The sequence below is a fragment of the Mirounga angustirostris genome, unplaced genomic scaffold, assembly GCF_029215605.1.
Source record: "Mirounga angustirostris isolate CCGP_5_RB_7025 unplaced genomic scaffold, mMirAng1.0.hap1 SCAF_6, whole genome shotgun sequence".
Lineage (NCBI taxonomy): Eukaryota > Metazoa > Chordata > Mammalia > Carnivora > Phocidae > Mirounga > Mirounga angustirostris.
Window position 1 is genome coordinate 58111920 of NW_026991714.1, and position 27038 is coordinate 58138957.

General features: G+C 35.4%; 1 protein-coding gene across 8 annotated transcripts in view; it reads right to left on the minus strand.

The window, feature by feature from the left end:
* Window positions 1–27038, minus strand: part of DCAF6 (DDB1 and CUL4 associated factor 6) — a 135878-nt gene that overhangs the window by 3449 nt on the left and 105391 nt on the right. For 5 of the 8 annotated variants that reach the window (XM_045877527.3, XM_064594372.1, XM_064594370.1 and 2 more), the window contains 5 exons: window positions 23216–23257; window positions 6460–6598; window positions 4569–4725; window positions 3842–3930; window positions 1890–1995 (listed from right to left, as the gene is read on the minus strand). In XM_045877527.3, coding sequence (XP_045733483.1) covers window positions 1890–1995; window positions 3842–3930; window positions 4569–4725; window positions 6460–6598; window positions 23216–23257 — 533 coding nt within the window. The remainder of the gene's footprint in view (window positions 1–1889; window positions 1996–3841; window positions 3931–4568; window positions 4726–6459; window positions 6599–23215; window positions 23258–27038) is intronic. The other 3 variants (XM_064594373.1, XM_064594371.1, XM_064594368.1) reach the window with 1 other exon arrangement.

Consider the following 27038-nt stretch of genomic DNA (forward strand, 5'->3'; position numbering starts at 1 on the left):
TACTTGGAATACTGGAGACCAGGAGAGAAGGAGAGGACAGGGGTGGATAACTGACTCATCAAATAACTGGGTATCTTAAAGATAAAAGCAACTCTCGGGTACTTTTTCTCTCCAGTTTTTTACATAAGAGAAGCAAGAGGGTGAGTTAAGTTGACTAAACCAATTAGAAATTACGTCTTTTTGGTTGACAGCAAAAAGGACTGGAAGAAAGGGAATCTTCATGCTATAAAACTTACCTTATCTAATGCTAAAACCAAAGGAGGAGGGGAGTAGCCATGAGCTAACAAACTGCTACATCGGCAGCTGTATAAAACAGACGCGGCATAAACGAGAGAAGAATGGTTTTCAATAGAAAAACTCGGGAAGAGCCATTCGCCAGATAAGCTCTTTACAAGAACAAGTGAGTTTTAGGAATCCTAATCAGCAAATGTTTTTCTTGTTCTAGAAAATGCTGCCTCCCCTCAAATCTGAAATCTAAATGGATGAATTTTAAGGGTTACTCACTGTTACTGAAGAAAATGGATCGAAAGTGTTACAGTGATTAATAATATGGGAACCCAAAAGCTACTGCAAAAATATTTTGTTGGACTACTAACCTTTTCTGTTTAAATTCCATTTGAAATTTCCATTCTTTCCTGGTAGTAGTTAATATTAACAATTTGAATATTTTCTCCCCACCTCCTATGGGCTTCTTTCAATTCTTTAGATGTGCTCCACACTCTCCCCTCCAGGACTTTGAAAATTGCTACCTACCCTTTACTTTGCCTGGTACACTTTCTCTCCATTCCTCTCTCTGAGGAAGTGATATTTAATCCACGGCCGACAGAGACCTGACGATAAGTAGAAGGTATCCTAACAGAGAGTGAGGATGGGAGGGGGGTAGCACGGTGATAAAGATCCTGAGGTAGAAAAGACTTTGATGTGTCCCCCAAGTCAAAGAGGGCCAGAGTGTGGACAGAGAAGGAGAGAATGCTAGGAATGAGCCTGAAAAGCAGTTTGAGCTGAGATCACCCAGTGGACTGCATGTCATATTCATGATCTAAATGTATTCCTGCAAGTGAACTTTCCAAGGTCAAAGGGAAGTAAGGGCTTGGAAGCCAGTTTCACATTCAGGCTTTACCATTCATCAGTTGTGTGACCTGGGGCAAGTTATTACAAATAACCAAAGTTGTAAAGGTTTGGAGCTAATTAGGAAAAATCTGTGAAATGACAGGTATGGTCCCTGATACATTATAGATACTCTAGAAATGGTGGTGGTTGTTACTATTAAATAATAGATAATATCCAACATATGAAGAAATTTATGAAATCAGTGAAGAACAACAAATACTCTTTTGTTTGATAAATGTATTTTGTTTATAATGGATACTGGATCTCTTCTATTATTATAAACAGATTATTCACTTCCTTCTTGAATATTAGTTATAATATTTACATTTTGTGTTTCTTTGGCACCAAACCTCACAGTGTATCAGTGAAAACAAAAAAAATATATAAAAAAAACTTACTGAGGTTATGTGTTTCAACCCTTGCAGTAGCATGTTACATTTATTTTTGTCTGGGCTAGGGTTAATTTTGACCACGTCTACCACTAAAGGGTACTTACTCTCACAGATCTTAAGGATTACGGTATGATCCTCCACACTGAGAAACACAGCTGACAAAAGTTTTCAAGTGACTTTGTCTTTTCATTCTGACATTTTTCAATACATTTGGTTTGTGAGGAAATAAGTTACTGTACTAAGATCAAGAGTTCACAGAACTCCTAGCTCAGAAGTTACGTTGCCTTCATTTTATGGTTAAAAGAAATTGTACAAATCACTTTAAAGCAGACCTGAAATAATAACATGATGTAATAATGGTGTTAATAATACACTGACAGTTCTTACCAGCTCGGATATGGTTCAGCGAAGCCAACATCCTCAACATGAAAGAGGCTGGCACCGTGATGGTGTTTCTGGTCTCTTCCAGCATGAGTTCATTTCGAGTTATAACCTACGGGGCAAGTGAAACAACCACGTAAAGAACCATGATGTAACTGTACTTTTTCCTTGAAGATTAGGAGAACAGTAAAAAACTTAGCAGGTCTGAGGAGGAATTACTTCATTCTTTATACACACACTGTGTATATTTCCACCATAAGGCTACTCGATGCCAGGTAATTATTTTAACTTGCCATTGAGGGAGTGACATCACAGAACAACACTACTCTTTCAACTGGCAGAAAGACAAAGGCCAAACTTTGAGGCCACTTAAAACCTTCAAGAATTCAGTTTATTTTTCACTTATGATTCGTTTCCCAGAGCAGTCTTCCCGTGTCTGCTCATTCCCTTCCCCTATGGCAGAGCTGATACATGTAGTGACACAGTGGGGTTAAATGATTTCCCCAGGGTCACTCAGATCCCTCGAGAAAATGTCACCTTGACTGAGGCAAAAGTAATCTTGAAAAATAAACTTTTGGATAAGAGTTACCAATGACTTGTGTCTTATGTACCAAGACAGCACTAAATGAATATCCATAAACACCTAAGGATCTAGTATGTAATCATGGGCAAAGGGCAAATGGCAAAGTTCATGGCAAAGGAAAAAAGGAAGAAAGGAAAGGATGAGAGGAAGACAAAGGTGCTAATGTGGTCAACGGCTCCCCAGTGATTTCATACAACACATTTTCAGCCCAGCAGGGCACCCCCAGGGCCCTTTACAATCTTGCCCCAAGGAGCTGCTTTCTTATCCACTCACCAACGGTTCACTTACCTTAGGACACCCTGGAAATTGCTGATTCTTCATCTCCAGGGCTCCTTAGCCCCCTGTATGCCTGGTGAACTCAGTCCAATTCGTACTTCCTCTGTGAAGACTCCCCCATCCATCTACCCCGTTTACAAGCACAACTGCTCTTTTGCAAGGGCTTCCAGAACACTGTGCATGCCTCTCTACATTCTGGCTGACTGTTCAGTGTCTGTCTTTCCCACCAGTCTATAAGCTCTAAGGGAAGGTTTTTTAAAATTCAGCACGGTGTCTGACATACGCCAAGTTCATAAATGTCCGTTAGAAAGCAGATGAGGGAATTGTGCTGTGAACTGTCAACCTTGGTCTAGAGTACTGGTTTTCTAACTTACTAATAACATTTTTTAGCAATGGACCCTTCTTTTATGTTTTAAAGAGGGCACAGCATCAACTTGAGCTGCACTCACCTACTCATAGAAGCTCAACTGTTAGTAGCTGACTAATGCCATGAACCCTTATTTTCATAAGAAATCTTGTATGAAAACCCACCAATAAAAACCCTGCCTAATGCTGGGGAGGAAAAGCCCAGAATTCAGCTTTTGTATCAGCCACCTTCCCCTCTCCCATTCCCACTAAAAACTGAGAGCTTCACACAGCCCAGTTTGAAAACTGTTGGTTTAATAAGGAGCTGAAGAAATCTGAAAATATGACAATAAAGGAAAAGATTCTCCAATCATTTGTTCTGCTACTTATCTGGCTGCAATTATGGAGGCCAGCCATAGTAAAACTCATTTTCTTAAAAGGACAGAAGGTTTTTTAAATGATTCTTCATTGTAATAAGCACAAAAATAGTCAATCTGTTTTTCTCAAACTATAATAACCTGGTATTACCAATAATCGATATTATAATTAGCAAAATAATATTTTGATTTTTAGCTCTCTAGTATTACAGGCATGTTTTTATCTTAATTTTTCTTTTTCTTACAATTTGACCTCCTTAACTGAATAAACTTGTTTATGTTACCAATTAATAATGAGCTGCTTTGAGTATTTTTAAGAAAGCATTTCAGGAACAAAGTGACATACACTTTATAATAAGTATAAATAAAAATCTTACTTCATCAGCAAGTTTTCGGTTAAAAATCCTTGACTCTTCTAGTGGTGACCAGATCTTTATGTCATAATCTATACCAGATGAGGCTAGAACTAGAAATAAAATGTTGCATATTAATATAAAGCATAAAAATATGCCATTAAGACATGCATACATATGTTATATATTACGCATGCATGTATGTATGTATATGTATACACACACACACGTATATGTATAGCAAAACTGAGCTGGCATGGAAATTGTACTGATACATTTAATTGTTGACTGAGAATATTATTTAGAAGATTTCCTAAAAGTTACCCTAGAACATAATTTTAAGACCAACTTGCAATCACTCAAATTTCTTTCTTATCCACTGCCTTTTAGGAGAAACATGGGCAATGTCAAATGGAAGGCAAGAACAAGCCAAGCTCCTTTGTTCTGGTAAATTAACTTGGACATGTGAAGACTAACAAGGCTTGGAGGTTGAGTTTGGATAAGTAAAGTGTAGTCAGCCAAACCTCTTGCAACTGGTAAAACTTAGAAGAAATATTAGAGAATAAACTCTTTAATCTATTTCCCCATACTTTCTGCCAAAAGGAGGTTATAAGTCTTTTTTGTTTTAAACCCAATGAGAGTCATAACAGGCTCTCATGGCTGCCTTCTAGGATAATTTGCATTGTTCTTATATTAACAACTAGAACAAAAGTGGAGCTGACGTACTGATTTCTATAAAAGGCCATCTTACTTGGGTCAAACGGATGTGGCTGCAGGCAGTTTACCACATGATTATCAGCTTCCAGAAGCATTAAATGCTCAGCAGTATGACGATCCCAGATGAAGATATGGCCACAGTCAGAACCACTCATTACAAAATTAGCACCCCAGAAATTGGCTTCTTTTATCTAAGGGTTTAAAAAAAGAAAACAATAAGAAAATTCAAATCAAATATTAAAACCAAGATTTATTCTATTCTGCAATTGGAAATATTAATTGGCTTAGAAAATAACAAAAAATAGAAGAGAGTCTTTGTCTTCTATTATTTTAAAATGATGGAGATTTATCAGCAAGCATGAAACAACAGTAAATAATGAAAAATTCCCCATGAAAATAGAGATTTTGCTCTGTTCAATGCTATATTTTAGGGCCTTAAACAGTACTTGGCAACAGTAGATGCTGAATTAGTAACTCCTAAAGGAATGAATGGGATTTCTGGGTTTTGGAAAGTATAATGGAAACTTCTATGTCTATATGTTTTTGAACGTTCCAAAAATGGTTCTACTTTAGCTTTATAAGATAATAAAAACAAATCATAGAAAAAAATGAATGGTTCCCTTTTGTATTTTGGTTTATGCCAAAAGAAGAAAAAGTACCAATCTTTTTATTAGCTATTCTCTCACAATTGAGAAGGAAGGATATAAACATATTTACTTTAATGAAGCAATGAGACAACAGGATATACTGGAATGGTTAGGATGACATTTTTCAGTGGATGCATATGAATGAGCCATCCAAAATCTTTGTAGTTCAGGATGTTTTTCAATCATTTCACCAGCAGTTGCTACTTTGCTATTTTTGCCAAACCAAAGGGGGTAGACAGTTTTGTTGTTACTTAGTGTTACTGTTATATTTACTTAACTTCTTTTTTTCATTCCTACCCCTATATTTTCATCCAAAATTTTAACCAGCAAAATACAAGACATGTACACTGATTACTTCTATTAATAGTGAGCATTCTGTTTAGAATGATTAAATTGTTACCACCAATGATGTCTATAGAGAGAGCTAAGTAGTTCCCTGCCCCAAAGTAACTTTTTAAAGCAGGCTCTATGCCCAACGTGTGCTTGAACTCAGGACCCCTAGGTCAAGAGTCACATGCTCTATCAACTGAGCCAGCGAGGGCCCCCCCCAAAGTAACTTTTCCCCTTAACTCTGAAGAAAGCAGATTAAAACTGACTCTGTAGATACTTTTGGATGACTCAATGAATATATGAAAACAACACTTTCTAAATTTGAATGGTTCAGAGTTAATAGTTCTAACATGCTAATCATCTTGCAGGATCCTCTTAGTAAATAATTAATATCACACTGGGTGTATAAGACTTGTGGATTGTAAAACTTGGAAAGATTTTAGAGATCATCTGGTCTATTCTTATTTCATAGATGAGGACAGTAAAGTCTAGAGAGACAAAGTGACTAAAACAAATCTTGACTCATCAATCTTAAGAAGAGTTGTTATAAAGTAATCGGACTACATTTTGCAATGAGCCTGGATTCCATATATCTAAATCTTTCTCTCCAAATCAACCAAGGGTGCTAAAATGAGCTAAAAAAAATATACTAGACAGGTAGACCGCAAGTGTGAGAGAACAAAAGGAGGTAATTGTTACTTGTACCAGCTAAAAATTTTAAACTTCTACAACATTTCCTTAGTAGGGCAGAATTTTCTTGTAAACAATAACGGTCTTTGGCAATATATTCTAGGACTAAAAGAACCATGTTTGGGTAAAGAGGTAACTGTTAAGGTACAATAATGCTATTACTGGAATCGCAGTGGCAATATATGAAGATCATCATTATGGAAAAATTCATATTATGAATCTGCAATTTCTCCAAAGAGTGCCATGAGCATTTGGTACCATTGTCCTGGAGTTGCGATGGCCCTTATAAACCATCTTTACTAGTGGCCTTCTAATATTCAAAGTATCCAATTCTTCCATTTCTTTCCTTTCTTTCCTCCGCCTGAAGAACTCCTGAATGCGGGCAACAGCAGAGCGTCTATGAATTACATATTAAAAGAAAAAAACAAAAATAAATTTAAAAACGTTCACAGGTCACTACAGGATCAAAATGAGGAACATTAAAATACAGTAAAGTCTAGACAATATTTTAAATAAGGCATCCCCAACCAAAGCATAAAAAGGCAGACACAACAGTGAGACTACATCAGACTAGTTGAGTTACTAAAACAAAATATTTTAGTGAAGAGATCACTTAGAAATTTGGTACTGGTTGAGAAAGTAAAGGAAATAGCATGCGGCACACTGGTTTTTAAAGGGCTATTTAATAAAAAAAAAGATAGACAAAATTAATATGCAATTTACTACAAACAAAACAAATCCTATTCAATATCATTTCTCTTCTCCATATGAGGAAATATAAAGGCATAAAGAGAAACCAAAGAAATTAAGGGTAACAACATAATAGCAGTGGGTAAACTTGTTTTGAGATTTTGTAAAGATGTTCCCAGCAAAGAACAGACTAGTCAAGAAAAAGAGGATATTAATATATGTACAATAAAACAGGGACTTTCAAATAGATTCTACATGGACTCCATGTAAGAGTATAGATTTGGAGCTAATGAGGCAGCTTTTACTCTCCTAAGAACTGAGTTGGTTACAGAGCTGGAGATTGAAGAATAATGGGCTCTTTTAAGACGGATTTAATTATTAGAAGAAACTTTTCCTAACACATGATATACTTAATAAGTCTGTTAGTTTGAATTTATTATTTAAAACATTGTATTTTGACATATAATAGACCAAAAAAGTCTACAAATCAGTAAGAAAAACAAACACTGTAACAGAAAAATAGGCAAAAGACAAGAGTAAGGAAACTATAGAAGAAATGAACAGTCAGCAAATATACAAAAGGATGCCGAGCCTCACTAATAATAAGATAAAAATAAAACAACAAATTGACCTCTTCGTCTCCCAGATTAAAAAGATTTTAATGTCTATCAGAGTGGTAAGAGTATAGGAAAAACAGACACTACTGGCAGGAGTTTGAAAGTGGTTCTATATATAAAACACAAAGTGAACTCCTTTACTGGAAACTTTCCATTGAAGCAGAATACATACACAGGAAGGCATAATATCACAGGTGTGTAGCACAATGAATTTTCACAAACCAAACAAGCCCATGAACCAGCACCAGTACTGAGAAACGGAGCATAACCAAAATTCCAGAATTCTCCTAGTGCTTCACTCCCATCATTGCTCTCCCCTTAAAGAAAACCATTATTCTGACTTCTAACAGTATGATTACTTTTGCAAGTTTGTGAACACTAATTAAATGGAAACAGAGGATATATATTTTCTAACTTCTTTAGCTCAACATCATTTTCTAAGATTCATCCATGTTGTTTTATTTAGCTATAGTTAATTCATCCCCTTTGCTGCAGAATACTACTTTGTATAAATACATTATAATTTATATATCCATTGATGGACATTGGGTTGTTCACAGTTTTTGATTACTGAGTTACTGCTACTATCAACATCTGTCCATGTCCTTGGCAAACATATGTCCATGTTTCTGCTGGGTATATACCTAGGAGGAAAACAGCTGGACCACAGCATGTGCATATGGTCAGCTTTAATAGATACTTTCAAACAATTTTCCAAAGTGGTTACACCAATTTGCATTCCCACCAGCAATATATTGAGTTCCAGTTCACTAGAAATTAAATAATATCTTATTAAAATTTAAAATATGTATATGCTGGGGCACCTGGCTGGCTCAGTTGGTAGAACATGTGACTCTTGATCTTGGGGGTTGTGAGTTCAAGCCCCACATTGGATGTAGAGATTACATTAAAAAAAAAAGTTTTTTTTTTTAAGATTTTATTTAGGGGCACCTGGGTGGCTCAGTCGTTAAGCATCTGCCTTCAGCTCCGGTCATGATCCCAGGATCATGGGATCGAGCCCCGCATCGGGCTCCCTGCTCCAAGAGAAGCCTGCTTCCCCCTCTCCCACGCCCCCTGCTTGTGTTTCCACTCTCGCTGTGTCTCTCTCTGTCGAATAAATAAATAAAATCTTAAAAAAAAAAAAAGATTTTATTTATTTGGGAGAGAGGGAGAAAAGGAAAGGGAGAGAGAGTGAGAGAAGGGGGATGAGGGGCAGAGGGAGAGGAAGAGAATCTCAAGCAGACTCTGTGCTGAGCATGGAGCCCAACATGGGGCTCATTCCCATGACCCAGAGATCATGGCCTGAGCCAAAACCAAGAGTCAGATGCTTAACTGACTGAAACACCCAGGTGCCCCCAAAATAAAAAAAACTTAAAGGAAAAAGATGTACTTGCTTTGATGCAGCAATTTTACTTTTAGAAAATGTATGCTACACAAAACTTAAACAAATATACAAATATTACATATTTTATATTATTTATATTTAGATTATACATGTATTTGTATAATATAAATTTTCACTGTAGTGAAACTTCTGTTGTCTACTTTCAGAAAGACTGGAAATAATCTAAATGTTCACAGGGAAAGGATGGATTAATTAAATAAATTATGTTACATCCATATATTGGAATATTTATACCACCATTAAAAAAGATAAGGAAGGGGCACCTGGCTGGCTCAGTTGGTGGAGCATGAGACTCTTAATCTCAGGATTGTGAGTTCGAGTCCCACTTTGGATACAGAGATTACTTAAAAATAAAATCTTTAAAAAAAATAAAATAAAAAAGATAAGGAGGATCCATAATCAACTATGTGAAAAATGTTGGCATTATACTGCCTAATCTGCAACATAGGTTAAAAATAATTCTTAGGGAAAAAATTCTATATATGCATAGAAAGGGTCTAGAAAACCAGACACCAGTTATCAGTAACACTTTTTTAAACAATTATATAACAATTTTGTACTCCCACTTTTATAACAAAAAGGTATTTTCTTTTTCATAAAATGGTATACTGTAAAGTTATACAGGTTTATTTAAAAATGTTTTAAAAACTTTATCCTATGCTTTGTATATCCAAAATATGGGTCTACACATAAATTTTTAAATTAAATAGTGCAAAAGGTGACATGTTTAGTTTACTCTGATTTTCTCTTTCTGATTCTGAGGTGATAATGAGAAGGATTAAGAGTTTAAATGTTCTCAAAAAAACATAGTTGGATCTCTCTTTTTTCTGAAGTAGAACAGAAGATATTCCGAATCAGATACAAATATGTGATTAACAAAAAACCAATAAAGAAAAGAACTCTTTTGTTATGAAAGCAGAGCATCAGGTAGTAGAGGAAATAGAAATGACCTTGCTGACAAACCAAAGGCCTCAGGAGCTATAAATGGGAAAAGAAATTATATGACAAATTAAGAATTTAGATAGAAGCTCAAGTTATTTAAAACATGATGTGTGGACAAAATTAAAGCTGAATTCTTAAAGAGGTGATAATAATTAAGAACTATTGAGGACAGTACCAGGTAAAAAAATGTTCATTTCGTTTAAAAGTTAGCTGTAGAATATAGTCTAATTTACTGCTTAATGTTTGTTTGGCTTAACCATTCTAATTTTAAAATCTAGATCTCTACTACTCAGCTTTCAAAAAGAATGAAATATTGCCATTTGCAATGACGTGGATGGAGCTAGAGTGTATTGTACTAAGTGAAATAAGTCAGTCAAAGAAAGACAAATACCATATGATTTCATTCATGTGGAATTTAAGAAACAAAACAGATGAACATATGGGAAGGGGAAAGAGAGAGAGAGAGGGGAAAACAAACCATAAGAGACTTTTAATGATAGAGAACAAACAGGATTGATTGGAGGGGAGATGGATGGGCTAAATGGGTGGTGGGCATTAAGGAGGGTACTTGTTATGATGAGCACTGGGATGTAAGTGATGGATCACTGAATTCTATTCCTGAAACCAATATTACACTATATAAAAATTTGGAAGAAAATAAATAAATAAATAAAATCAATCTAGGTCTCAAGTTATGTGATTTGTATTACACAGTCCTGATCCAAGATTAGGGTACCTACCACTATCCCACTGTAGGAAAATTATCTAAGAGATAAAGCTTGAAGTTTACAAATTTCAAATTAGAAAATAAAAATAATAGTAGATACTATACCTACATTTACAATCAGGTAATGTCCAACTCAGTTAACAGGATAAGCTTAAAATGCTTGCCTAGTGGATATTTCATAGGAAACACTGAAAAAATATAGGTCATTGAAAATAATTTGTACTGTATTACTTTGCAAATTTGATCAAATGAAAATTAAAATGACATATACATATGAAGAATTTCAATCAGCAAACATATTTATTAAAGGCCTACCATTTGTAAAGTTGTTTTGGAGAATATTATTCATTCTTATATGATAGCTTTGCTAGTCTGGCACCCAATTTAAAAGTCATAAAAGACATCACAAAGTTAAATAAGCATAAAAGTTCAGAAGTAAACAATAAAATCATAGTAATAAGGAGCATAAATTCCAACCCAATGGAGGAAAAAAAAAAGAGAAAAGGAAAACTAAAAAAGAAAAAAAAAAGATACAAAACTTAATCCTAAAAAAGGGCAAGAAAGTAAAAAACAAAACCAAACAAAAAAATGGTAAAAGAGGATAATTAGAAGAAGTTGCAAACAAGTTTAAATATAGCCATAAAAGACTAAATTCACCAACTGAGAAAAAAGATTGTCTAAGATACACCGAAAGCATAAGGACAAGGAAGAGTTTCAAGCAAAAAAATATTATGCAAATACTAATCAAATGAAAGGTGCCTTGGTTACATTAATATCAGATAAAACAAACTAAGATAAAAAGCAGCATTAAGAATAGAGAGGATTACTACATACATAATAAGTTCAATTTACCAGGAAGATATAACAATTTAACATATATGCACTCCTTAAAAACAGCCTCAAAATGCATTTAAAAAGAAAATGACATAACTGCAAGGAGAATTAGACAAATCCACCATTATAGTGAAGATTTCAAAATGTCTCTCTCCCTATTTTATATGTCAAGCTGACAAAAACAAACACACAAACATCAAAAATATAAATAACTCTAAAACAACATAATTAACAGTCTTGAACTACTGGCTACATATAAAATTTCACATTAAAAATTAGAGTAATATTCTTTTCAAGGGCCCGTGAAACATTTACAAATTTGACATGTAGAAGGCCACAAAGTCAGTTTCTATAAATTTCAAAGAACTCATCTAACACCAACCACATTCTCTAACCACAAGTTAGATGTTACTGGAAAAAAAGCTAAATGTATACAATTTAAGAAGTTAGGAAAAAAATAATAAACCACAAAATAATTTCAAAGAAAACAGAAGAAAGGAAATAATAGAAAGCAGAAATAAAAAACAAAATGAGTAACAAAATAGAGTTCTGCCATGATGATGAAGAAAAAATTAAGGGAGTTCAAATAAATAATGTTATGAATAAGAAGGTGGTTATAACTCAAGACAGTAGAAATCAAATAGACAATACAAATAGTATAATAAATTTGCAAACTTAGATGAATGGACACATTTTTAAAAAACCTCCTAACACTGACTAAAGAAGAAACAGATAGTGCAAACAGTCCTACAGCTATTAAAGAAGTAAAATAGTACTTAAAAACCATCTCCAAAAGAAAACATGAGGTCCAGATGGTTTTATAGGTAAGATCTACTAAACTTTTAAAGAAAAGATCATTCCAAACTTATACAAACTCTGGAAATAGGAAATGTTTTTTTCTACTCATTCTCTGACACTAGTGTAACTTTTTACCAAAAACAGGATCATGAAAATATAAGAAAGAAAATCCATTCCAAATATAGATAGAAAACTCCTTCACAAAATATCAACAAATCAAATCCAACAATGTATCAAAAAGATAATACGTCATGATCAAGTTAGGTTTATCCTAGGCATACAAAGATTGTTTAACCCAGTTCTACATGTAAGGAGCTTGAAAGTCCTCTCTCCAAATGGACAAGTAAAAAGCTGAACAGACTGAAAAATCAACAATTCTTCCTGGATCCATAAGAGAGGGGAGGACACGGGGCAAACTGCTTCCCTAAGATTGGAGAGACAAACAGGCAAACAGGGAGTCACAGCTTAGCAGAACAGAGACTTGGGGGTAAGAATACCTGAACTGTGATTGAGGAACTGCTAGAAGCTCAATGTGGACAGCTTTGAGAATTAAAAACTCCAGGGGAACCCAGTCACAGGGGCCCTTCCCACAGTATTTTCAGATTTACCTCCAGGAGCCAGACCAGATTGCCACACAAAATATTGGAGAAAAATCCCCTTGGGTTTCTGGCAGGGAGAGGAGAAAAGGAACCATTTTGAAAAATGCCAGAGCACTCTATTCTTCTTAGTAAGGTCTGCTCTTCAGGGAAACTAGTTAACTACAGCCTAACCTGCTGGAGTTAATAATAATCAAAGTCTAACTAACCTAGGGGAGAGAGATAGCCAACTACAGCCCACTCAGACCATCCTATCCCACCTAAAGGGAAAAGAAAAAAAAAAACAAAAAACAAAAAACTGAGGAATACTTCTAAAGGCCAGAGATGTAGGCTCACTAAAAGACTGAGACCTAATCTTAAGACTACAGAATGCTTCCCCTCTCCCACGCCTCACCACCACAGTACTAGTTTAATTAGAACAGTTCCTTTTACATGGTACATCATACACAGCTACATCAAAAAAGCTACAAGGCACACCAAAAGAGAAAAAACACAATCAGAAGAGACAGAGCAAGTTGGAATTAACAGACCAGGAATTTAAAACAACTATGATTAATGTAACTATGATTAATTAAGGGCACAAATGGATAAAGTACACAACATGTGAGAATAGATGGGCAATGCAAGCAGAGCACTGGAAATCCTAAGAAAGAAGCAAAAAGAATTGCCAGAGACAAAAAACAAACAAAATACAAAAAAAACCCAACACTGTAACAAAAATGAAGAATGCCTTTGACAGGCTTATTAATAGATTGGACATGGCTGAAAAAAAATCCTTGACCTAGAAGATATATTAATAGAATCCTTGAAAACCAAAAAGCAAAGAAAACAAAGACTGAAAAAAAAATCCAAGGACTGTGTGATAACTACAATAGACGTAACATAAGCATAATGGAAATCCCAGAAGGTGAAGAAAGAAGAGAAAAGAGAAGAGAAGAGAAGAAGAGAAAAGAAAAGAAAGAAAAGGAAAATTTGAAATAATAATGACTAAGAATTTCCCCAAATTAATGTCAGACACCAAATCATAGATCCAGGAATCCTAGAGGACACCAAGCAGGATAAATACCAAAAAACCCAAACCAAACCAAACCAATACAAAAATCCTACAACCTAGGCATATCATTTTAAAAATACAGAAAATCAAAAATTTAAAAAAATCCTGAAAGAAGCCAGAGGAAAACAAACATCTTACCTAGAGAGGAACAAAGATAAGAATCACATCCAACTTCTCCTCAGAAACTATGAAGCAAGAAGAGAATGAAGTGAAATATTTAAAACACCAAGAGAAAAAAAAAATCACCAACCCAGAATTCTGAACAGTGCAAAATTATCCTTCTTCAGTGAATGAGAAATTAAAGACGTTCTCAAACAAAAAGCAAAGGTATTTGTTGCCAATAGACCTGCCTTGCAAAAAATGTTAAAAGAAGTTCTTTATAGAGAAGAAAAAAAATATGAATCAGACACATGATTAGATACATAAACAAAGGAAGAACATCAAAGAAGGAATAAGTGAAGATAAAAGAAAAACTTTCATTTTTCTTAATCTTAATTTATCTAACAGATAATAGTTATTCAAAATAATAATAGCGATAATGTATTTCCTTACATATGTTTATGTATGTACCTTCTGTGTACATATACTCATGTATGCTCATGTTACTGACGTTAGAGTGAAATGAATGACAGCAATGACACGGGGACAGGAAGAAGGATTAGGGTTTTGTTATCATGATACTCACACTACCTGTGAAATGGTATAGTATTATTTGAGAGTGGATTGGATTAGTTGTAAAAGTACATTGTACACTCTAGGGCAACCACTAAAAAAAGTTTAAAAAAGAAGTATAGCTGATATGCTAAGAAAGGCGAGAAAATGGAATCATATAAAATGCTGAATTCAAACCACAAAAGGCAGAAAAAAAGGAAAAGACAAAAACAGGAACAAAGAACAAACAGAGAACAGTAAATATGGGAGACATTAATCCAATTATATCAATAATTGCTTCAAATGTCAGCATTCTAAATACACCAATTAAAAGACAGATTATCAGGGTGGATCAAAAAATATGACCCAACTATCTGTTGTCTATAAGAAATCCACTTAAAAATAAAGACTCATATAGATTAAAAGTGAATGTATGGAGAAAAACATACCATGCTGACAATAAACAAAAGAAAGCAAGAATAACTGTATTTCTTTCAGACACAGCAGACTTCAAAGTAAGCAAAGTTATCAGAGATAAAGAAGAGCATTACATAATGTCAAAGGAATCAATTCCCCCCAAACAATCATTAAGGCATATGTGCCTAACCAGAGAGGGTCAAAACACATGGGGCAAAAACTGATAGAAATGCAAGGAGAAATAGATGAATCCACTATTATAGCTGGAGACTTCAACACCCTTGTCTCCAGAAAGGGGCAGATCCAGGAAGCAGACAGTAAGGACACAGCTGAACTCAACGACACCACTGATCAACTGGATATAATGGACATCGTCTGACTACTTCAACAACAGCAGAATACACATTCTTTTTAAGTTGAACATTCACCAAAATAGACTACATTCTGGGTCATAAGACACACCTGAAAAAAAGACTGTTTGGTTTTCTTTTAAAGATTTTACTTATTTGAGACAGAGAGATAGAGCACAAGCAGAGGGAAAGGCAGGCAGAGGGAGAAGCAAGTTTCTCACTGAGCAAGGAGCCTGATGCAGGACTTGATCCCAGGACCCTGGGATCATGACCTGAGCAGAAGGCAGATGCTTAACTGACTGAACCACCCAGGCATCCCCAAAGACTATTTTTTTTTTAAAGATTTTCTTTATTTATTTGACACAGAGAGACACAGCAAGAGAGGGAACACAAACAGGGGGAGTGGGAAAGGGAGAAGCAGGCTTCCTGCTGAGCAGGGAGCCCGATGTGGGGCTCGATTCCAGGACCCCGGGATCATGACCTGAGCCGAAGGCAGATGCTTAACAACTGAGCCACCCAGGTGCCCCACCAAAAGACTGTTTAATATTAGGACATTTCCAAATGTTATCTACTGTATTAGCACATTAAAGGAGAAAAATATATGATCACTCAATAGATGAAGAAAATGTACTTGATTCAATCAATATTCATTCATGATTTATAAAACCATTAGTAAACTAGAGTAGCAGGGAACCCCTAACCTGATAGAAGGTATCTACAAAAACCCAAAAACACAAACCTAAATAAACTCATGCAGACATTCTTTTCAAAATCAGGAGCAAGTTGTGATTTTTACTATCCTCATTAACCAATATACAGTAAGCAGTAAGAATGAAAAGGAAGAAAGAAAACTCCTATTTGCAATGATATGACTGTCTACATAAAAACAACAACAACAACAACTAAAAGGAACTTACATGCCAATTAATAGATATAACAGAAAAATATTTGGGTGGATATAAGATCATTATACAAGCCAACTGAATTTTTTTTTTTAATTTTTATTTATTTATTTGAGACAGAGAGAATGAGAGACAGAGAACATGAGAGGGAGGAGGGTCAGAGGGAGAAGCAGACTCCCCGCTGAGCAGGGAGCCCAATGCAGGACTCGATCCCGGGACTCCAGGACCATGACCTGAACCGAAGGCAGTCGCTTAACCAATTGAGCCACCCAGGCGCCCGAAGCCAACTGAATTTCTAAACACCAGCAACAAACTATTACGAGAGCATAAGTTTAAAAAAAAATGCATTTACAACAGCAATGAAGATGAAATTGTCTATAAAGATATTCCTGTTTGTAGGAAATTATAACATGTTACTGTTAAAAGATCTAAAGAAATGTAGAGATAATTTAATATTGTGAGGATAATTAATTCTCCAAATTTATTTACAGGTTTATTACAACTGTAATCATATTCTGATGACTTGTGTGTGGAACTTAAAATGTGGATCATAAAACAGACCAAAGGACAAAGAATAGCCACGTCCCTCCTAAAGAAAAATAAAAAGAAGAGACTTGAAGAGACTTAGAAGATATTAAGATTATAAAACTAGAGTAATTATAAGAGTATGATATTGATGGAGCGGCAAACAATTGCCCAATGGAATGAAACAAAGAGCCCAGAAATAGACCTGTGTTTATATGGAACTCTGTAATATGATGGGTAGCGTAGCAGCTCCCTGGGGAAATTCAACATTTAATAAATGAACAGGGAAAATAGGGCTATCTACATGAGCACACATATACCTCATAAATAAAAATAATTCCAGATGGATTAATATCTTAAATTGTCAAAAGACAACTTCAAAAGAAAATTTTCAATTTTTGGAATTCAAGGGTAAGTAAGGATTTCTTAAATAAAAGGAAGTGATATGCATTAAAGAATGATAAAATTCAACTACATTAAAATTAAGAATAGTTCCTCAAAAGACAGCTTAAAAAAATAAATCACAAACCAGAAAAAGTATTTGCACATTTATAAATGACATAAATTAGTATCAAAAATATATTAAGAATTCCTTAATAAATAATAAAAAACAAGATCAACATGGAAAAGAAAAACAACTCAAAACAAGCCAGTAGAAAACCAGATATGGCCAAAAAACAAATGAGAGATGCATAATCTCATTTTGTAAATAGAGAAATGAAATTCAAAACCATGAGATACCACTGTACACCAAATCAACTAGCAAAATCAAAAAAAGTGACAAAACCAAGTTGTGGATCAGTGTGATTACTTAGTGATTGTATTAATTTACACTCCCACTTTGGAAAACAATTTGAGATTATCTTGTAAAATTAAACATTCCATTCTTAGGTACGCACCCCAGAAAAGCCCAAGGAGACATGTTTCAGAATGTTCAAACCAGCACTGTTAATAATAGCAAAAACTTAAAACTTAAATGCCCGTTAATAGGAAAAGGGATAAATTATGGAATAGTTATATAATGGATTATTATGTAGCAGAAAATTGATTAAGCATCAGCTACACGTAACAACATGGATGAATCTTAACATAATGTTGACTGAGAAAGAAGTATCAAGTCCTAATCTCATATCCAGACGATATCCTTTTTTAATCAAGTTTAAAAGTGGGTAAAACAAATTAAATAATATATTATTTTGGCATTTATATTTGTGATAATTTTTTGTTGAAAGCAAGGCATGATAAATATAACATTCAGAAGAGTGGTTGCTCCTGGTAAGGCTGGCAGGGGGACAGAATGGAGAGGACTATACATAGATCTAAGTTACTGGTAGTCTTTCAGTTTCGGGTTAGGTGGTGGGTTTATGAATATTTATTTATTATTAAATAAACAAATAAAGAAAAGGAACCAAACATGAATCAACAATGATAGTGTGTCACAAACCAAGAATTAAAAAAACAGAATTCTCCCCCTCCTTAGATTAGGTTCAGAGTCCTTAATGATGCCAGTGCCTGTGAAAAACTCTATTGCTGCAATTACTATATTAAAATTATTTATATGTGTCTGTGTATCCCACTGAACCAAGAGCTAATGGAGACTGTGTTGTCATTATCCTTATATCACCAGCTTCTACCAGTGTTTGATTCATATAGGTTTATTGAATGGATAAAATAATAAATATGAAACTGATTCATCGAGAAATGTCAAAGGAAAAACAAAAACATCTCAAGGTATCAGCTATTTATTTGGGAGACCGCATTTAAGAGATAAAAACCCAGAATGAATCTAACACATAAATGACCTAGGAAAATAAAAACCTAGATTCCTGACTTCATATTTTGATTCCTTCCTCTTCCCTGAGAGTCTTTGTATTTTATTTTTAATACTGCATATTCTAGAAAATGCTGTTTCTAAATGGTCAGCACAATTTAAGATAATTCCAAGCTCAAATTAGTAAATTACAAAAATCAGAAATAGTCTATAAGCCCTATTTTAAAAAAATGAATAAATTCGCACATTTAGTAGTTAGAGGACTAGGCTAAAATATAAGGAGAAACTAAACAGCACTAAAAATATAAAATATGAATTACTTTGCCTCTTGTTTTCAATATGGTAAATCCCTTTATAAAACACTATTACAGGGGCACCTGGGTAGCTCAGTCGGTTAAGTGTCCGACTCTTAATCTCAGCTCAGGTCTTGATCTCAAGATCGTGAGCTCAAGGCCCGCATTGGGCTCCACACTGGGCATGAAGCCTACTTCAAACCAAACCAAACCAAATCCCACCCCCCATTATATATAGCTAGAGTGGTACAAATTAATTGATATTATTGGTGATATTAAAATGCCTCGTGGGGGAACAAAGAAATTTTAGGGTAGAAAAAATGGCTTAATCAAAGACTGGGAGATGACTGATTTATTTAACCTGGAATTAAATGACTTAAGGAGTAATTCAGTTAGCCAAAGGAGGTCAATATAAAAGGATACTGTACTAAGGACAGAACATAAGGACATGCCTAGAATTATAGCAGGTGAATTCTGAGTTAACCTATAGGAAAAAATTCTTTACTGTGCAGGTGTGAAAGAGTCTTCTAGTCTAGGTAGCTAATGAACTTGATACTCACAATTTAGAATGTAAATTGGAAGAGCACTTTCCAAATTGTGAGATTTTTGTAGGTGCTCCACAAAATGGGTTTGTGAAATGTGGAAAGTAATGGATTAAGCAAAGCTAAACAGTTTTTTGGCTGCAAGTTTTCTGAGAGGCTTTATTATGCTAGTTTTGTGAATCTCAAAAAAGACGTTTACACAATGTAGTATTTCCCAAATTTTGCGACACCATTGTCAAGTATCCAAGCATTTAGGGCAACAAGAAAACAGCACATGCTGCCCACAGGCCTCTGGAGGTTCCTAGTCCACAACATCAAGGAGCTGGAAGCCCTCCTGTCCTACAAGAGATCTTACTGTTCTGAGATTGCTCACAATGTTTCCTCCAAGAACCACAAAGCCATTGTGGAAAGAGTGGCCCAGCTGGCCCTCAATCCCAGGCTACAGGGTGTGGGAAGTGAATAGATAGCTCATGTGCACACTTTCTTTGTGGTAAATAAAACCTTGACTACTCTGGGGGCGGGAAACAAAGGACATAGACAAGGGTGTGTGTGTGTGTGACCACTCTGGGGGCGGGAAAAAAAGGCATAGACAAGGTGTGTGTGTGTGTGTGTGTGTGTGTGTGTGTGTGTGTGTGTGTGTAACAAAGGACATAGACAAGGGTGTGTGTGTGTGTGACCACTCTGGGGGCGGGAAAAAAAGGCATAGACAAGGGTGTGTGTGTGTGTGTGTGTGTGTGTGTGTGTGTGTGTGTGTGTGTAACAAAGGACATAGACAAGGGTGTGTGTGTGTGTGACCACTCTGGGGGCGGGAAAAAAAGGCATAGACAAGGGTGTGTGTGTGTGTGTGTGTGTGTGTGTGTGTGTGTGTGTGTGTATGTATTTTTCCCTCAAAATGTATTAGTAAAGCTAAGGGACAGTGGGCCTGACGCTGCTATCTTTTAGAAGGGTCGGCTTCCAAGGCTGCCCCTTAGCTGGCGTCTGGGAACTTGACTTGTGGAACGTTCCCTATATTGTTCTGCCTGCCTGGGACACTGAATCCTGATGTACCTGCTTGCCCAGATCATCTGTAATAAGTAATGTGAACACCTACTTTCCTTCTGGGTCTGGAATTTAGGTAGTTGTGGTTGGGTGTGGAGGGTGTTTACACAACCGGCCCCCAATAGAAATGCTGGATTTTGAATCTTAAGCAGGCTTCTCTGGACAGAAACTCTACATAAGCGTTAGTTACTACATTTTATTGCTGAAGGAAGAAGTGCGTTATATGGCCCATGCTGGGAGAATGTTGGAAGCTTATGCTTAGATTCTTCCAGACTCTGTCTGATGTGTCTTTTCCTTTCTCATACATAGTTACAAGTGAATCTCAGTTCTGTGAGTCTTTTTAGGGAGTCATCAAATAGGAGGGGAGGTGGTGGGACCTCTGAAACAATACAGTTGATGTTTGAACAATGTGGGAATTAGGGACATGCCCCCCATTCCCATGCAGTTGAAAATCTGCATTAAGCTTTTAACTCCCCAAAAACCTACTAACACCCTACCACTGACCAGAGGCCTTACTGATAGCATAAATAGGCAAGTAACACATATTTTATATGTTGTATGTATTATATATTGTCTACTTACAGTTAAGTAAGCTAGAGAAAAGAAAATGTTATTAAGAAAATCATAAGGGGGGTGCCTGGTTGGCTTAGTCAGTTAAGCATCGGCCTTCAGCTCAGGTCATCATCTCAGGGTCCTGGGATTGAGCCCCGCATCGGGCTCCCTGCTCAGCGGGGAGTCTGCTTTTCCTCCTCACTCTGCCCCTCCCTCCACTCGTGCTTGAGCTCTCACTCTTTCAAATAAATAAATAAATAAAAATCTTTAAAAAAAAGATTTTAAAAAATCATAAGGAAGACAAAATTTATAGCTGTAAATTTATAGTATTGTACTTCTAAAAAATCTGCATATAAGTGGATCTACACAGTTCAAACCCCTTTTCAAGGGTCAACCATAATTCATAGCTTTTCATTTATTTCAAGTTTAGGAAATCAAAGGAAGAAAACAATAAGCCAGATCATCTGAGGAAATACGGATAAAAACGGAGTTAGCTAGAGTTTTAGATAAAAAGATATCTTCTTTGCCAAGTCTTATCTACGTGTGCATGTATGTATTATTAGGCTGGCCTTAAAGGTGCTTCCATCTTCTATAGGGCCACAGAGGCATTTGCACACACAGGGAAGAGTTACGGGCAGAGTAACAGATGTACGTAAGGGCACGCAGAAGAAATGTGCAGTCCTACTTGGGACTATGAAATGTATGGGCCAGAAGAGGTTTTAAAAAGCAGCAGCTTAAGATGAGTGTTGAGATGAGGTGGCCAACAGGATGGTGATGGCGCTTAGGAGGGCATTTCGGGTATAGGGCACAGAGTGAGGAGAGCAACAGAGGCATTAAGTGTATTCAGAGACACTCCCAATAGGTCGGCTGTCAAGAGGTTCGGCAATTCCCGGCAGCAGTCACAACAGAGAATGCCCCACACACCAGGCAAAGGAGCTGGTTTCTCTCTATCACAGGCACTGGAGAGCCCCTGGAAGTGGCTGTGAGGAGGACATAGACTGGAAGCAGTTAGAGGACCGTTTGAGTAGGAGAGCAGGTGAGAGGCAATGAGGTAACAGCAGTTGAGTGAAGAGTAGGGATGACTGCCATTTTTATTTATTATTAAAAGAAACAGATTAAATATGGCACCTATCATTCCGAATCTCAGCAGATTACAGTAAGATTCACAGAACACTACAGGACAGTCCCTAATGAAGACTGGCTTTGGAGCAGTACGGATAACAGGGTGTAATACTTTTGTGTTTCTAATTTTATTTTTTTGATTTTATCTTAAGCAGAGCTGTACATTCCTTGAGCATCCCCAATTGCTAAAAGGGGAGGCAGACTAAACATGTGCTTGGTGTCGGGAAACAACTACCTTTGCTGAGAAATTGCCCCAGATGATCTCCATGTAGGAAAGAAGTAAGTGAGGTAAAGGAGTCTAATCTCATTAGCGCTGAGGGAAGGGAAGCATCACATTTTCTGCTTTACCGTAGTTTATTAGTTCATAGTTGTAAAAGCAGAAACTGGCTTTGAGTACTTGGGATAAAAGATATAAAGCAGAAAGTCAAAAAGCCCCGAAACAAAATCCACTTTATGTTTTACAATCCCCTGGGTTTTAGAAACTAATGAATGATAAATAACAGACATGTGTCACTGGAATTAGGGACAAGATTGATTTTGTCAGTAAACCAGGTTTGGGGTAGATGAATAATGGGATTGAAGTTCACTTTAAAGTTGTATTTAAAAAGGTACCCCACTGTTAGTCTTCAAATTATGGAAGTGTCTGAGAGAGATCATCTTGATGTGTGACACTGAGTTATTAAGCCATTTATAAGAAAACAGCTTTCTTTACAAAATCAGAATTTTAAACCTATGCACAGAATTAGACTCAAGTCCATTTTTAGTTCTTGATCTCAAAGAAAAGGACTACATTTGAATAATAACAGAAAGTTGCTATTGCTAATTGGTAGCCTAATCAAGTTTAAAAAAATTTAGTTGCATTCTTCAACAAAATATTCAAAATGGAGTAACCAATAATTTAAAGTACATTATTTCAGATTATAGTTACTTTATCATATGACACACTTGAAGTGAACATCAGTCACATCTGCACACAGGAAATTTCTTTTCATTCTATTCCCATGCAGTGCATGCAGCTAAATATAGTTTGTGAAAAGCAACCTGCTTTACAATGCTTAGCACCTAGAGTTCAGTAAGTTAAAAGAAGTATTAACTGTTAATAGGAAAGGTGGTTAGCTGTGGAAAAAGAAGACCTGGCAAATTCATCATAAAGAAAAAATAAAATAATGAAGGAACATACTGAATTACCTCATTATTCTATCACCTATTGTTGTTCCTCTGATATTAAATCTAGTGAAGGGAACACAATAACTAAAGTCACTCACAAAGACTTCAAAGAACCAAATATTTAAAGCATTAAGGTCACCACTTTTATCATTAATCACCTAAATCTAAGAAAACTTTTGTTTCCCTTTGTGATTTAAGGTCTTATGTGAGAATGTGCCACTCAACTAAATGTATATGAGGAAATTAAACAGAAACACTCACTAAAGGTAGGGTAGAAAGAAGACTTTGCACTTAATCCCTTTTACCTTTAAATAGATCAGAACCTAAGCGGTTGCAGAGTGTAGGGAACTGCACAGACTCACATCACTAATACCATCCCCACCAATACCATCCCTGGCAACACCTACATTATGCTCCCCAGGGCTGCGCTGCTCTTTTAGAAAAAAATAATTAAGCCCTGAGCTGACTCATTTGTCCTAACCATACACTGTAGAGCAAGCAAGCAAAGAATAGCAGAGCTTTTAACTCTCTAGGAGTTCAGTTCTTTCTCTATGGTCACTTTTTTTTTCTCTGCAATTTTCTTCAATAAAGAATACACTTGAATCATTAGAAGTACTGAGAGTGATTATGATGATGACTGAAGAGATGGTGGCAAATTTAGAACACACAAACAATTCTGACTTTACAAATCAAGGCTATGTTCCACGTCTAGAGTAGATAAATGGAACCACATTTCTATGCATATAAAAAACTTTTTAAAAAAGTGGTTAACAGGTAATATCTTTAATATTTATGGAAAAAATCTTTAGGGCCTCTTGATTGAGCCCATAATTAAAAACTTTCAAGACTATGTGAGAACTTCTTCAGGAAGCTCACTTAGATGCTTCTCACAGAGCAAAAAACCTCTTGGGTTTGGCAAAGGAAAGAGCTACCAGCTAGGCCATCATACCATTTACCATAAGGTTGATTTGGCACCATGGAAACAGTTTATGTGAAGACCATATAAATAGAAAACCTCACCATGCTCCTTTCATTCCAAGGGTACACGTTTATATTTCTAAATCCAGTATATACAATTACTAAGGGATACACACACTGCTTTTATTTATTGTTTTTTTAAATGTTTATTGGAAAGTATGTGTTATTATTTCTTTCTTTGATTTAGTTTCCATTTAATATTCTATGCTCTGGCCCTAGACAAAGGTAAAGGGGATCAAATGTGCAGTGATGTAGAAATTGACTTCATTGTCTTGAACTCTGGATATCTACCAGTAGAGGCCTTTTACCACAGACTGCAGTTGTGCTTTTCTAAGACTGATTTGCTATAAAATAGGAATCAGCAAACTATGGCTTTTGGGACAAACCTGGCCAGTTGCCTGTTTTTGTAATAGCCCGTAGACAAAGAACAGTTTTTACATTTGTAAACAGTTCCATTTTAAATGGTTATATAAGTACCTATATAATAGCCTCCATTTTGCCTCTTGGCCAGCAAAGCTTAAATATCTACTCTCTGGCTTTTTAGGAAAAAGTCTGCTGACCTCTGCTATAGAGAGTCCCAGGTGTATTTGTACTGAGACTAGCTATCATTAATGAGAAGAGCATTCCATTTTAAAACATCTATGTTAGTTGTTAAGGCTTTTATTTTCTAAGACATTTCCTTCTCATGCTTGATCTCAGCCCAAAAGTGAAAACCAAAGTCATATTTATCTAACCAGATTATAAATGCAAATCTTTATAAAGAAATCCTTACTTTGCATTGCAAAGAACTGTTTTGATATTTTTATTAAATGTATGTCAAAAACGGCTTGGTTAATAAACTTTTTAGCTTTCATTTCAATAACTAAATTTGGGGCAAAAAAAATTATGAGATCCACTATGTAATTCTTTATACACACTGAAGTACAGATCTAAGTATATACTTTTACCATTTTTAATATTAGGACCATTTCTTTACTCCAACCAAACTAATCTCAACTGGGCTTTTCAAGTGGCAGCAACAAAGGAACTTTAAAACATGCATCTTCATAGTTGGGCACTTCATCGAAGCACGAAATGTGTCCTTAGATAATAAGAACCAAATGGTACAATTTTTACAGTAGAGCTTTGAAATCTTTTGTCCCTTTGGAAACAGAAATTGTCAGAAATCATATACCTACTTACAAGCTGGTAAATGATTTTTTCATGTTCTTAAGAAGCAAAATATCTTCAACTTTCTCTCTTAAGAATAAAAGTCAACATACCTATTCTCCAAATAGAGAAGATAAATGGGCAATTGTCTCAAGGATGAAGGAGCCTTAGAAAGGTGCAGAAATACTAAAAATATACCTTATATAGGTAGTTCAAGATTTAAGCAAGATGGTGCTAAGGAAGTTAGGAACTACAAAAATTATTTAGAAAAAAATCAGAAGGAAGATTTTTCACCCTTTAAAAATTTTTGGCAAATAGTTAGAAAATTATTCTTTATGCCAATTTCAAAGAAAAATTGATGTAGTTGTGAAAGTCACTATAATCCTTTAGCATCACCTTAGTATGTACATTTTTGTATATATGTAACATTGTATTTAATTTCATTTATTTATTAAAACTGCTTCCCCCCATTCTTACAAATGGCTTGTGGATTTGTCCTTGCTTCTTTAAGAAGTGATTAAGTTTCTTAAAGGGTAAGAATTTTATTATTCTTCTATTATTTTTCAGTAAGTTCACTACTATGTTCTACAGAATAAAACAAAATAATATATGGGACAAACTTAGGCTCTATTCCTGAACTGAATATACAGAATATTAAATAATATGTAGTAACAATTTCAAAAATCAGGGAAGCCAACGTAGACCCAGAAGAGGTTTCAGATCTGGATCTAACCTTGAGAGTATCAACTCGAGAGTACATGCATGGAGTGGGGTCAGCTCTAGGCCACTGTCCCTGATTTCCTTGCCTCTAAAAGATTCTGCTGGTCTAGTTCAGCACCTGGGTCTCCTGGAACAATGAGGCTATTGGTGCCAACTTTGTGGCAGATCCAAACCCTAGGCAATCCCTAAAACACAAATCATTTAAGTATTATGAAAATGATAAATAAACGATAAAGCTCAACAGAAAGATATTATAGTTTCTGCTAATATCTCCAAACTAAGAATAATATGCCACAAGAAGTTTTAGGTTCTCTAGGACCCACTCTCCCCACCAAACCCTCCCTTCTCACTGATGTTATACTACTGTGTTTAAAAAAACAAACAAACAAAAAACCTTTTTAGGTCTAGAATATACAAAAACTCTGCCTAGCACTTCAGTTTCCTCAGCTATAAAGTAAGCTTGGTATAAAAGTGTTATAATAAGCTTGGATAGAAGATGCTACATAATTATGATATTTTTGCAATTATCTAATACCAAAAATATATAATTTCTTATTTAAACAAATAAACCTGGTAAGTAAGACGGTCCATTTTACTAGAAAGTGTATGCTTAAATTTTATTTTCAATTATGACCTTAGCATCACTTTTAGTACAGAAAAAAGGACATATGTTCACTTAAATAAATAAAAGACCATATGTACAAGCTTAAGATAATTATAGACTCTAACTCTCCACCCTGGATTTTAGAAACCATCAATATGATTTTCAAATTGTGCTATGCTTGCTAACCTTATCTGTATACATTAAGTGGTGATGACATCCCTCTGGGTCTGGAAAGAAATGGAACGAAGTTTTACTTGTCTAAAACAGAGACTAAGAATGCTAAAGACAAAAGGTGGCAGGTAAAGAAAAGATGTTTGGTTAATCTCTAAGTACAAATACTGGGAAGGATTACCTCCTTTACATGTAAAAACAATGCCATTGCCAAATAAACAT